The sequence below is a fragment of the Mixophyes fleayi genome, chromosome 9 (genome assembly GCF_038048845.1).
Source record: "Mixophyes fleayi isolate aMixFle1 chromosome 9, aMixFle1.hap1, whole genome shotgun sequence".
Classification (NCBI taxonomy): domain Eukaryota; kingdom Metazoa; phylum Chordata; class Amphibia; order Anura; family Limnodynastidae; genus Mixophyes; species Mixophyes fleayi.
In genome coordinates, this window is record NC_134410.1 from 87,921,018 (window position 1) to 87,934,133 (window position 13,116).

The following is a 13,116-nucleotide window of genomic DNA, read 5'->3' on the forward strand; positions in this document are numbered from 1 at the left end:
TCTGTCTTCCCCTCCCTTTAGATTGTACACTCCTTTGAGCAGGGCTCTCCTACCTCCTGTTTCCATCACTTTTAACTGCGCTCTCCAGTTACTCAGTTCATCTCCTCTCTGTCCCTCTGCCTCCTCTCGCTTCTCTCCGCTCCCCTCAGTGACGCTTTACCTGTCATCCGTGCCCACCCTCTTGGGCCATAGTTACCTGCCTGTACTCACTTTTCCCCTCCCTCTCTTTCTTGCTGTGCCTGAGCCCCCAGAGTTATAGTGCTTACTGTTACTTGTACTGTGCTGTTTCACCTTGTACTGTGCCATTGTTTGTCCTTGTACGGCGCTACGGATACTTTGTGGCGCCCTATAAATTAATAATAAAAAATTAATAATAATAATTAAGATTTTCAAGACTTTTACAGTGACCTTTATACTTAGCACTGCAGGGGGAGGGATTTAGAAAAAAAGAACATATATAATGCAGTCTCTCTCACCGACCTTAGGGTCACCAGGAAGAGGTGGGCATAGAATAATTCCGCAATTGGAAGTCTCCTGTTTTGATCGACTCTCTGCTGAGGTATATAAGAACAAATACTTCAAGCCTCTAATGGCATAAAATTTTTAATGAAATTTAACAAAACTTAGTGCTCACTATTTGATAAGCTCTAATTGTTGGCAGCCCTGCAGTTCTATTTATATTATATAGCAAGTCAATTGGTTTACACATGGTGGTGGCTCTTTCCCTATCAAACAGATCCGGTTACACTCAGAGGCATCATTGCTATGATCATAAAACAGTTTAAGTAATAGGCTTGTCAAACATGGCCCACACCCAGTAGCCATTACTAAAGTTCTGAGAATACGGAATGGTCACTATAGCTGACCAAACAGTTTGATCACCCATTGTGATTTAATTTAAGCAATGCTACAGCTTCTGTCACTCCCAGTCTTCACACAGTGTGGATACCCAACCGTTGATGCGTTATCTGAGCAGGGTGGAGCAGAGACAGAGGAGGATGCACAGGTAGGCAGCTGGGTAACAGTTACTAGGGGTAGCAGAGGGAGGAAGAGGCAGGCCAGTTCTGAGCTAGGCAATCCCAGCAGATTTGCCAGATTGGATGAAGATACTGTGGAAGGCAGTTCAGAATTGGTAGAGTTGGGTGAGACTGCTTCCTCTAGCAACCAGGGGAATGGTCTCTCCAGCACAGAGGGGACCAAAGTTACTCAGGGACCCAGGCAGATTGTGGTGGTAGGGGATTCAATTATTAGGAAGGTAGATAGGGCAATCTGTTACCGGGACCGTGCATGCCGAACAGTGTGTTGTCTCCCGGGTGCTCGGGCTCGGCATATTGCGGATCGGGTGGACAGATTGTTGGGAGGGGCTGGGAATGACCCAGCGGTTTTGGTGCATGTTGGCACCAATGACCGAGTTAGAGGAAGAAAGGGTGTCCTAAAGAATGATTTCAGGGACATAGGTCGCAAACTTAAGGCAAGGACATCCAAGGTAGTATTTTCGGAAATACTACCTGTGCCACGCGCTAGTCCAGGGAGGCAGCGGGAGATTAGGGAGGTTAATGCGTGGCTAAAAGATTGGTGTAGGAAGGAGGGTTTTGGATTCTTAGAGCACTGGGCTGATTTCTCGGTCAGTTGCCATCTTTATTGTCGTGATGGATTGCACCTGAATGAGGAGGGGGCTGCAGTGCTTGGAGAGAGGATGGTTAGAAGGTTGGAGGAGATTTTAAACTAGGCTTCGGGGGGAGGGGCAAGCAAGTATTTATGGGATAGACATTGAGAGTAGTAAGGAGGAATTTAACAAGAGTAAAGGGGGTGGAGAGGGGGGAAAGGGAAGCATAGCCGATAAGGAGCAGCCCTTTTTAAAGCAAAAAGAAATACCTAAGGGAGGCAATAGACTCAAGTGTATGCTTGCAAATGCAAGAAGCCTGACAGGTAAAATGGGGGAGTTAGAACTAGTAGCAATGAATGAGCAGTATGATATTATAGGTATTACTGAGACCTGGTGGGATGATACACATGACTGGGCAGTCAACTTGGAAGGCTATTCTCTCTTCAGGAGGGATAGGGTAAATAAAAGGGGAGGAGGAGTATGTCTTTATATTAAGCCAGAATTAAAACCAAGTATTCAGGAAGTTATATACGAGAATATTGGTGATAATATAGAGGCATTGTGGGTGGAAATATCCAGTGGAGGAAAAAGTTCAGAGAAGTTTCTGATAGGGATATGCTATAAATCGCCAGATATTAGTACGATTGAGGAAGCCCAACTTCTACAGCAAATTGAAAAGGCTACACAACTAGGTCAAATTTTAATTATGGGGGATTTTAATTATCCAGACATTGATTGGAGTATTGAGACCTGCGGTACAGCTAGGGGAAATAGGTTTCTGAGCACGCTAAAAGACCATTACATGTCCCAATTAGTTGAGGAACCAACTAGGAACCGGACTATACTGGACCTAGTAATAACAAACAATGTAGACGTAATAACAAATATTCAAGTAAAGGAGCACTTGGGAAACAGTGATCATAATATGGTCTCATTTGAAATTAGTTTCCAGAAACAACAGTATAAGGGATCAACTAGGACTTTAAACTTTAAAAAGGCAAATTTTAATATGCTAAAGGAGTCTATAAAGAGCATAGACTGGGACAAAGCCTTTGAAGGAAAAAATACGGAAGAAATGTGGGCTGTCTTTAAAATGTTGTTGGAAACATACACGTATAAGTTCATTCCTATGGGAAATAAATGTAAAAGAATTAAGTCTAAACCAATGTGGCTAAATAAAAAGGTAAGGGAAGAAATGCAAAGGAAGAAGCGTGCATTTAAATTGTTTAAGTCTGAAGGGTCAGAGGAGTCCTTCCATAGGTACAAGGAATGTAATAAAACATGCAAAAAGGAAATTAGATTGGCTAAATTAGAAAATGAAAGGCACGTTGCAAAAGAAAGTAAGACAAACCCCAAAAAGTTTTTTAAGTATATAAATGGCAAAAGGATTAAAAAAGATAATATAGGACCCCTAAGAAGTGAGATGGGTGAATTGATAAATGATACTAAGGAAAAAGCAGAGGTATTAAACACGTTCTTTTCTTCAGTATTTACCAGAGAGGAACAAATGGCAGGAGTAATACATAAAAATGGAAATGAAACCATGCCATTAATTAATACTTGGTTGTCAGAGGAAGAAGTCCAAAGGCGACTGAAGAATATTAAGATAAATAAAGCTCCAGGTCCAGATGGCATACACCCAAGGGTCCTTATGGAGTTAAACTCGGAAATAGCTAGACCGCTATTCTTAATTTTCAGAGATTCAATCTCATCAGGCTCAGTACCAAGGGATTGGCGAATAGCAGATGTGGTGCCGTTGTTTAAAAAGGGGACGAGATCACAACCAGAGAATTATAGACCTGTAAGCCTGACATCAATAGTGGGGAAACTACTGGAAGGTATTTTAAGGGACAGTATTCAGGATTACTTGGTACGCAATAAAATTATTAGTGGGAATCAACATGGATTTGTGAGGGATAGGTCATGTCAAACTAATCTAATTAGTTTCTACGAGGAAGTTAGTGGGAACTTAGACCAGGGCAGGACAGTAGATGTGGTCTACTTAGATTTTGCAAAGGCCTTTGATAGTGCCACACAAGAGGTTGGTTTACAAAATAAGGGAACTGGGTCTAGAAATCAAAATTTATACTTGGATCGAAAACTGGTTAGAGAATAGGGAACAGAGAGTTGTGATAAATGGAACATTTTCTAATTGGTCAAAGGTCTTAAGTGGAGTACCTCAAGGTTCCGTGCTGGGACCACTCCTTTTTAATATATTTATTAATGACCTTGGTGATGGTTTAGAGAGTAAAGTTTCTATTTTTGCAGATGACACTAAACTCTGTAAGGTAATAAAATCAGAGCAAGATGTAGCTTCTCTACAGAGGGACTTAAATAAACTGGAGGATTGGGCGGCTAAATGGAATATGATGTTTAACACAGAGAAATGTAAGGTTATGCATTCAGGGATCCAAAACAAGAACGCAATCTATAAATTAAATGGAATTAATTTGGGAGAATCTATAATGGAAAAGGATTTGGGAGTGCTCGTAGACAGTAGACTTAGCAATAGTGCTCAATGTCAAGCAGCAGCTGCAAGGGCAAACAAAGTATTGGCATGCATAAAAAGGGGCATAGATGCAAGGGAAGACAGTGTAATTTTGCCACTGTATAAATCGTTGGTAAGACCTCATCTTGAATATGCAGTACAGTTCTGGGCACCACTCTATAAAAAAGATAATTTGGAACTAGAAAGGGTTCAGAGAAGGGCGACAAAATTGATAAAGGGTATGGAGTCATTAAGTTATGAGGAAAGGTTAGCCAGTTTAGGCATGTTTACTTTAGAAAAGAGGCATCTAAGGGGAGATATGATTACTATGTACAAATACATTAGGGGTCAATACAGAGAGCTTTCATGGGAACTTTTTACCCCAAGGACCATACACAGGACACGTGGTCATCCCCTAAGGTTAGAGGAGAGGAAATTTCACAACCAGCAAAGGAAGGGGTTCTTTACAGTAAGGGCAGTCAAGATATGGAATTCATTGCCAGGGAAGGTTGTGATGGCAGATTCAATAGATGTTTAAGAAAGGGTTAGACAAATTTTTAGCGGAAAGGTGTATCCAGGGATACGACCGTTAATTTAAAATAAAGGATAGTAGTGGATATAGGGTAAAAATTGGATTGCAATATTGAGTCTGGGAGGATTTTCAAAATTGAAACAGATGGGCGGTTGCCTACTCTGGATTAATTTCAAATATAAGTGCAGGATCGCAGGAGATCCAAAATAGGTTGAACTTGATGGACTGGTGTCTTTTTCAACCTCATCAACTATGTTACTATGTTACTATGTCATGGAACAAATGTAATATACTATTACACCTTAAAATGTAGATACTTTCAATTTGCAGGTTAGGTTATTCAGACAGATGAGCTCCATTTGGAAATTATAGCACAACAAGTATGTGTTGACAAATTTATATATATATTCTTTCACTTTGTTACTGAGATAAACTGAGCACTCTTCAGGTGAAAGTACACTGGGTGTTAATAAAAACATCCGCATCATAATGATGTAAACACTTTTTTTGTGATAATATATATCTAATCACTGGTAAATTAAGTTACTCCACCAGTACCATTGCGAACACTGGCGATCCTATTATTTATGCCAAAAAGACATTAGCCATGGCAAAACTATTTCACTTATTAATGTAAAAACTTATCTGTCTAAGGCAGTGGATTCCACACTTTTTCAGTTCAAGGCAACCTTAGGGTCTCCAAAAACTTTTCAAGGCACTCCTAAGCCAAAATAATTACCAAGTAGTCCCCTGCCTTGCTTACCACTGGCCCTGGCACCCTGTGAGACCTCCAAGGCACCCCAGGGAGCCTAGGCACACAGTTTGGGAACCACTAGTCTAAGGGATGCACAGAAAACATGGACAAATATGGGATTCCTTGGTGGAAAAGCCGGTTCCTGTATGCACACTCTCTAACTGAACACTGGTGGGAGATTCAATTTGGCACAAGGTGCCTCCGGAATACCCACAGAGACACATTGGGCCAATGTTATGGCAGGAATCCCTGCTCATTTTTTGCACAACCCGAAAAAGGTGCACAAACAAAAGGAGCAGAGATTCCTACAGTAATGGGTGCAATGTGTGCAGCGAATATCGCGAGGATGTCTGCGCTCCACATCGCCAGCAGTTAAATCTCCATCTTGATTTCAAAAACATCTGGCCTGATAAAGTGATGTTATGATGAAAAACCAAGATGTCAGCTTGTTGGAATTAGTGTGAGTACTAGGAGGACTGGATGCAGATCTACTCCTCCTCCCAAGACATGGCTCCCCTTCCCCACTCTTCTTTTTTATTATCCGTTTGAACACCGCCTCTCCGTTTTCTCCCCTTTTACCTTTCCTTATTAGACTTGCTCCTTCCTGCATGGTTCAGTTCATTTGCTATTTACCTTTTTTGAATGTTATAAAATTTCACATTAAAATTAAGTGTAGACATGAAAATAAGAGGATTTTTACTTACCGTAAAATCTATTTCTCTTTCTCCACTGGGAGACACTGCCAGACATTGGGGTATAGTAGTGGGATTGGGAGTTTAGGCACTAAAAACTCTTTGATTTTTACTCCCCTCCTCTGCTATGCCCCTCCTCTCCTAGATACCTCAGTTTTGACTAACCAAGTGTACTATAAGGAGCTGCCCAAAGGGCAGAAGAATGTAACTCAAAAACATTCATAATCAGATCGTCTACAGAGCAAGGGAGGGAGCGCAGTGTCCCCCAGTGGATAAAGAGAAATAGATTTTACGGTAAGTAAAAATCCTCTTTTCTCTCTCCTACCACTGGGGGACACTGCCAGACATTGGGGACATACCAAAGCAGCCTCATGGGAGGGAATGCTCTGGAGCGGCTGCATGTAATACTTTCCTGCCAAAGCTCGCATCAGAAGATGCGAAAGCCTGCAATCTGTAAAACTTTACAAAAGTATGAACAGACGTCCAAGTGGCCGCTTTGCACAGTTGTTCAGCCGAAGCCCCATGGCGTGCCGCCCAGGATGCACCAACAGCCGTGGTCGAGTGAGCCCTAAGCGTATGAGGAACTGGCCGAGAAGCTCGGACATAAGCCAGACTAATAGTGGAAGTAATCCACCGAGCAATAGTCTGTTTAGACGCCGGCCAACCACGCTTCATGACGTTGTATAAAACAAACAGATCCTTTGTTTTATGAGTAGAGGCTGTGCGGTCCACATGGCACCGGAGAGCCCTAACCACATCCAGTAGATGAAGATCGTAATCAACAGAGTCAGTTGAAGACGACAAATCCGGACAAAATGCCGGAACCACAATCTCCTGGTTGAGATGGAACATAGACACTACCTTTGAAACAAAGGAAGGTTTAGTACGTAACACCGCTCTATCTTCATGAAACACCAAAAATGGAGAACTACAACAGAGTGCTGCAAATTCCGACACCCTCCTAGCTGACGATATAGCTAGAAGAAAAACCGTCTTCCAAGACAGATGGTGCAATTCTGCGGTATGAAGGGGCTAGAATGGAGGAAGACAAAGAGCCCTCAACACTAAATTCAAGTCCCAAGGTTCTACCGGATGAGAAAATGGGGGTTGAATATGAAGGACTCCTTGTAAAAAGGTCTGAACCTCACTCAGAAGTGACAATTTTAGCTGAAAATAAATTGACAGTGCAGACACCTGAACTTTAAGGGAACCCAGTCTGAGTCCCTTATCCAGGCCCTCCTGCAAAAAAGCCAACAGTCTAGACAGGCTACACCTGGAAGTATGGAAACCCTTGGATTCACACCAAAGGATATAAACCTTCCAGATCCTATAATAAATAGCCGCAGATGACTTTCTTGCCCTAATCATGGTGGCAATAACTCGTGACGAAAAACCCTTAGCCTTAAGAACTAAGGATTCAGCAGCCACGCCGTCAAAGCCAGCCGATCTAAGTCGAGATAATGAAGAGGGCCCTGAACTAGCAGGTCTGCGCGCATGGGCAGACGAAACGGCTGATCTGCTGACATTCCCAGAATGTCTGAGAACCACGCCCTGCGAGGCCAATGAGGGGCTACCAAGATTGCCTGAACGCGTTCTCTTTTTAGCTTTTTCAGAACGCGAGACAGCATCGGAAAAGGTGGGAACAGATACACCAGCCTGAAGCGCCACAGAATCGCCATGGCGTCTGCTGCGTATGCTCGAGGGTCCCGGGACTTTGCATAATACCAAGGGACCTGACAATTCAGTCTGGAAGCCATGAGGTCTATTTCTGGTAGACCCCATCTATGAACTAGAAGAGCGAATACCTCTTTGCACAGGGACCACTCCCCTGGATGAACTTTCTCCCTGCTTAGGAAATCGGCTTCCCAGTTGTCCACTCCCGGGATATATACCGCCGATATCTGGGGAACGTGATGTTCCGCCCAGATTAGAATCTTGGCAGCCTCTTGCATGACTGCCTTGCTGCGAGTTCCTCCTTGATGATTCAAGTAAGCCACAGCCGTGGCATTGTCTGACTATCTGCAGGTGTTTTCCTTCCAGAAACCACTGAGCTTTTAACAGAGTCTTGAGCACAGCTCTCAACTCTAATATGTTTATGGGAAGAGCTGATTCCTGGGGAGACCAGAGTCCCTGAAACCTTAACGGTCCCGTGACTCCTCCCCAACCCGAAAGACTTGCGTCCGTGGTCACTAAGGTCCAGGGGCCCGATTTGAGGGTTTGACCTTTGCTTAGCTTGCTCGTGGAGAGCCACCATGTTAATGACAGTCGAGTTAAAGGAGACAGTCGAATGAACTGTCTGTCCAACCGTTCCTGTGACCCCGACCATTTCCGGAGAATTTCCAACTGAAGAGACCGGGAATGAAATTGGGCAAACGGAACTGCCTCGTACACCGACACCATAGTTCCTAGAAGTTTCATGCAGGAGAGCATGGACACTCGAGGACGATCCAATAATACTCTGGTTCTCCGCTGGAGGGCGATTATCTTTTCCTGAGGAAGGAACACCCTCTGAACCATTGTGTCGAACACCAATCCCAGAAAGCGCATGCGCTGAGCTGGGATGAGAGACGATTTTGGCACATTCAGAATCCACCCATGGTCCTCCAAGAACTCCATTGTGGTCTGAACCTGGCGAGATAAAATCTCTGCAGACCTCGCCTTTAAAAGAAGGTCATCTAGATATGGAATTATCGTGACTCCCCTTCGTCTCAGGGCACTTGCCATAACTGCCATGATTTTTGTGAACACTCGAGGAGCAGAGGTCAGACCAACGGAAGGGCTCTGAATTGAAAATGATCGGAACCGCAAACCTCAGGAACCGATGATGCTGTTCCCATATGGGAACGTGTAAATACGCATCTTTTATATCGATGGAAGCTAGAAACTCTCCCTCTTCCATCCCTGCAATGACCGTCCGAAGAGACTCCATTTTGAATCTCTGGACTACCACTTGCTTGTTCAAGGACCTGAGGTTCAGTATAGGGCGAAATGTTCCGTCCGGCTTCGGAACCAAGAAGAGATTGGAGTAGAACCCCTGACCCCGGCACCACCACTCCCGCACCCTGAAGCTTCGCCACTGCCTCCAGCAGGGCCTGACTTCTGAGGGGACAAGCGGGCACCGGTGAGGAAAGGAACCTTATTGGTGGAAACTGGATTAAGTCTATAACATATCTTTTCGACACCACTCCTCGAATCCAAGCGTCCGACGTGACTGACCACCACTGGCGCTTGAAGAGAAGAAGCCGTGCCCCCACCACGGGTACCCGCGTGGGGGCCAAGCAGTCATGCTGCAGGTTTTTCACTGGGACGCGACGTTCCCCGTCTGGGAGCGCCACTACCTCTGTCGCTGCCTCCTCTGGAAACCGCTGGCTGACCCCTTGGTGGGCCGCCACGGCCCTGCGAGAAGGAGCGAAAGGACCGAAACCGAGCTTGACGCGGTTTACGAGAGCCCATAGGAAGAATATTACTCTTCCCTCCTGTGGCTACCTCTATCACTTTCTCAAGCTCCAGCCCAAACATAGTGACTCCATTAAAAGGCAGGATTTCCAAGGACCTCTTTGATTCAGCATCCGTCGTCCACGAACGTAACCACAGGGAACGTCGTGACGCCATAATAAGGCCGCCAATTCTGGCATTGACTGCTACTGCATCCATGGATGCCTGTCCCATATAATCCGCCGTCTCCTGAATGTGCTCAGCGAGAACCAGGAGATCAGGTAGCGGAGCATTACTTTGGATGGCCGAGATTAACTGCTCTGCCTATATCTGCACCGCCTTATTTGCCCATGCCATTGCCATAGTGGGCCTAAACAAGCTACCGGAAGCCACATATGCGGACCGGAGCGCATTGTCACCTTTTTGTCAGTGGAGTCTTTAAGGGATACTCTCTCCTGGGTAGGAATGGCAGAGGAAGTGGACAACCTGATAATGGGTCTGTCCACCTTAGGAGACGCCTCCCATTTAATACAATCCTCTGTTGAAAGAGGGTAAAAACTCTTAAATCTACCCGGCATAACGAACTGTTTTCCTGGGTTTAACCAAGCGTCCGTCACAATCTGTACCATCTCTGATGACGGTGGGAAAGACATAACCTGAGATTTAGTCCTTTTGAAAATGGAGAAACCTGAGGGAGCCGAGGGTGTAGGGTCAGCAAAACCAAGGCTATGCCTAATACCTAACACCAGGCTTTCAATATTACCCACCGAGGTGGTCATAATACTCAGTGAGTCTTCCTCCTGAGTATCCGAGACTATATTCCCATCCTCATCTGATGGGATATCTGAGCCTGGGCTACAACCCTGGTTTACATCCAGTGAGGCTCTTTTGGCTGTGTGGGAGACTGCAAGTGGGCGATCATCACTATGAATCAGAGAACTCTGTGAGGATGTGCCTGCAAATTCTGTCTGGTCACTCGCCCCTGCTACATGTGAAGAGCGCTGCCCTGCAGTGAGAGATACCTGAGATTCTGTAACTACATTCTGACGTATCTCTGCAGCCTGTAACATCACCGTAGTAAACTTCTCCACGGTTGCAGCAAAGGATTTAACCCAAGGCGGCTCTACCATGGCTACCGGTGTTTGAGCTGGGGCGGGACGCTCCTGAGATCCGGTCTCATAAGCAGCGCAAAGGGCACCTTTATCATGCTGTCCTTTTGAAAGTTTTACTTTACACATGGCACAAGTAAAATACAATGCAGACCCTCTAGAGGATCCCCTGTCAGAGGACTCCTTGTTAGACATTACTGGTTAAATACAGTATAAACTGATTATGACTAGACAGATAAATGATTATTGTCTAAACAGTTAATGTCAGAATACAGCAATACACAATTTGTAGCCAGATCTATATACCCGGGTACAAATTTGCCCCACAGTAACTTTTAACCTCTCCCGCTAGGTAGAACAATCAACCATGAATGTTTAAAATGTTTTTGTACACAAACAAACACAGGATTTAACGATACCAGTCACAGAAGAGGTAAATGAGAGGAGAGAAGCGACATGCAGGTGCTCGGTGTGAGCTAAAGATGGCGACTCCGCTGTGCAGGATCCTGAAAAGTGCGGGAAACGAAGGTCCTCCTCCAGCTCCGCCTTCATCAAAAAAATGTCTGCTCCTCTCTAAGTTACCGAACAGCTCATCTATAATATGGCTGTCGGTAATCTCTCCACAACACGCTTGTTACAGTGCCCAGGTAGCGTGTGCGTCTCTGCCCTCCTCCTGCAGCGCCGCTCTCTATAATAGAGGGAGCGCTAACGGACCCCCGCTGCTCGTTGTCAGGGGAGGTGGGGGTATGGAGGAGGGGGCTTGCCGGCTAGTCCGTCGGCAGGGAGAGATGGATCCTGGATCTCCCCGCGCGACCTATCTCTGTGGCCCGCTGAAGAGGTCTACCTCCGTGGGCACCTAAAGCCCTAATGGCGCTATCAACAACTAACAGCTCGCTTCTAGGGAATGAACTACCGGCAAGACTGGTGAAGGAAGACCCGGGCATCAGCACCTTCTTACCTTGCGTGGGGATCAGGGTGAAGGAAGCCCAGGACTATTCACCCTCTCTGGGACTTAGGGTCGATCCCCGCGAAGCACCCTTAAGAAAAAAATTTAATAAAAACGTGAAACACTATCACTAAATAACATATAGGCAGGAGCCTATACTAAACTGGCCTAACTCCTAAGGCACTAAAAAAAAACTGAGGTATCTAGGAGAGGAGGGACATAGCAGAGAAGGGGAGTAAAAATCAAAGAGTTTTTAGTGCCTAAACTCCCAATCCCACTACTATACCCCAATGTCTTATACCCCAATGTCTGGCAGTGTCCCCCAGTGGTAGGAGAGAGAAATAACAACTTGGTATGCACTGGGATAGAATGAGCAGACAATATGAGGTACACATTAAGGGAAATACATATAATAAAGGCAAAATAAGTAGTCTGATTAGTTAACAATAACAGAGAGGAAGTTAACAGAGGAGAAAAATTGTAAGCATATATTTAGTAAATCACAAGTAGGAAAAATTAATTGATTGTAACCAAGAAAAACAATATGCAGGCGGATAGGAATATCGAGGAAGTCAACTCTAATCAAATAAATACAAAAAAAGGTATATATTTTCAGATGATTGTAGTTTATGTTATGTACTGTTGGTCCCAAACCAATAATTGTTACTCTGACAACTGACATAGTTGTCACATACATTACAGAGTTACAAAAGGGTGAAGAGAACCATCAGTTTACAATCTAATTGATATATAAAGAATTCGCATCTTGCTTGCAGCTCACCTCATTTCTCTGAGCAGTCCATAGGCTTCTATCAAGGAGTGCACCATGCTGGCCTGAAGTGTAAATGTTAAAGATATCAAATACACAAGTAATGATTACAGTAAACTATAATTCCTCCATCCTTCCCAGACTAGTGTCGCAATCCCATCCCCCATCTTCTATTGTCTATGTTGCCATTTGTTTCTCGACCGCCCTTCATTGACATCTAGCCCTCTGACAGTATTATAAGAAACACATCTTACCCTCCGTGGCACTTTACTCTGCACGCTGTCACACAGCTGCACGAACTCAGGGCTGTATATGTATACTGGTGGAAGTGTCTGCTCCATGCTGTAATGGCAAACACACACCCAGAGCAGGGCAACTCGCAAGGTACGTGCTAAAAAGAATCCCCCGCACAACAAAGACAGGCTCAACATCGTTCCTACCCTTTTGCCAGTAAATTAGTGGATACAAAGTCAATATACTGTACAAGGACTGTTAGGGGCACCATTATTTTATTTACAAGAAATGTAATCCTGGTTATATTCATATAGCGTTTCATACATGGCTGAAGTTAGCTTCTTATTCACTTCTTCGCGCTCGTTTCTTATTCAGAAAAGCATATATTTAAATCAAGTCGGATCACTGATTTCACATCAGAATAACATTAAAGGGTGTCCCGTATACAAACTGAAATAGTATTTAGCCTTACCCAACAAGGTTTTAGGCATGAAATCAGGGTGGCAAAGTGGGCACAGATAGCATTGTCATTATTTTGAATAAGTGGTTGG

At 44.5% G+C, this 13,116-nt stretch overlaps 1 protein-coding gene across 5 annotated transcripts in view; it reads right to left on the reverse strand.

Moving 5' to 3' along the window:
• The window catches only part of HDAC8 (histone deacetylase 8), a 66,679-nt gene extending 53,934 nt beyond the window's left edge, over positions 1-12,745 (reverse strand). For 4 of the 5 annotated variants that reach the window (XM_075184629.1, XM_075184627.1, XM_075184631.1 and 1 more), the window contains exons 1-2: positions 12,586-12,728; positions 12,344-12,396 (exon numbers count right to left, since the gene is read on the reverse strand). In XM_075184629.1, coding sequence (XP_075040730.1) covers positions 12,344-12,396; positions 12,586-12,672 — 140 coding nt within the window. In that variant the 5' untranslated portion in view covers positions 12,673-12,728. Of the gene's footprint in view, positions 1-12,343; positions 12,397-12,585 lie in introns of all 5 variants that reach the window. The other variant, XM_075184632.1, reaches the window with a different exon arrangement.
• Between the last annotated feature and the right edge of the window lie 371 nt (positions 12,746-13,116).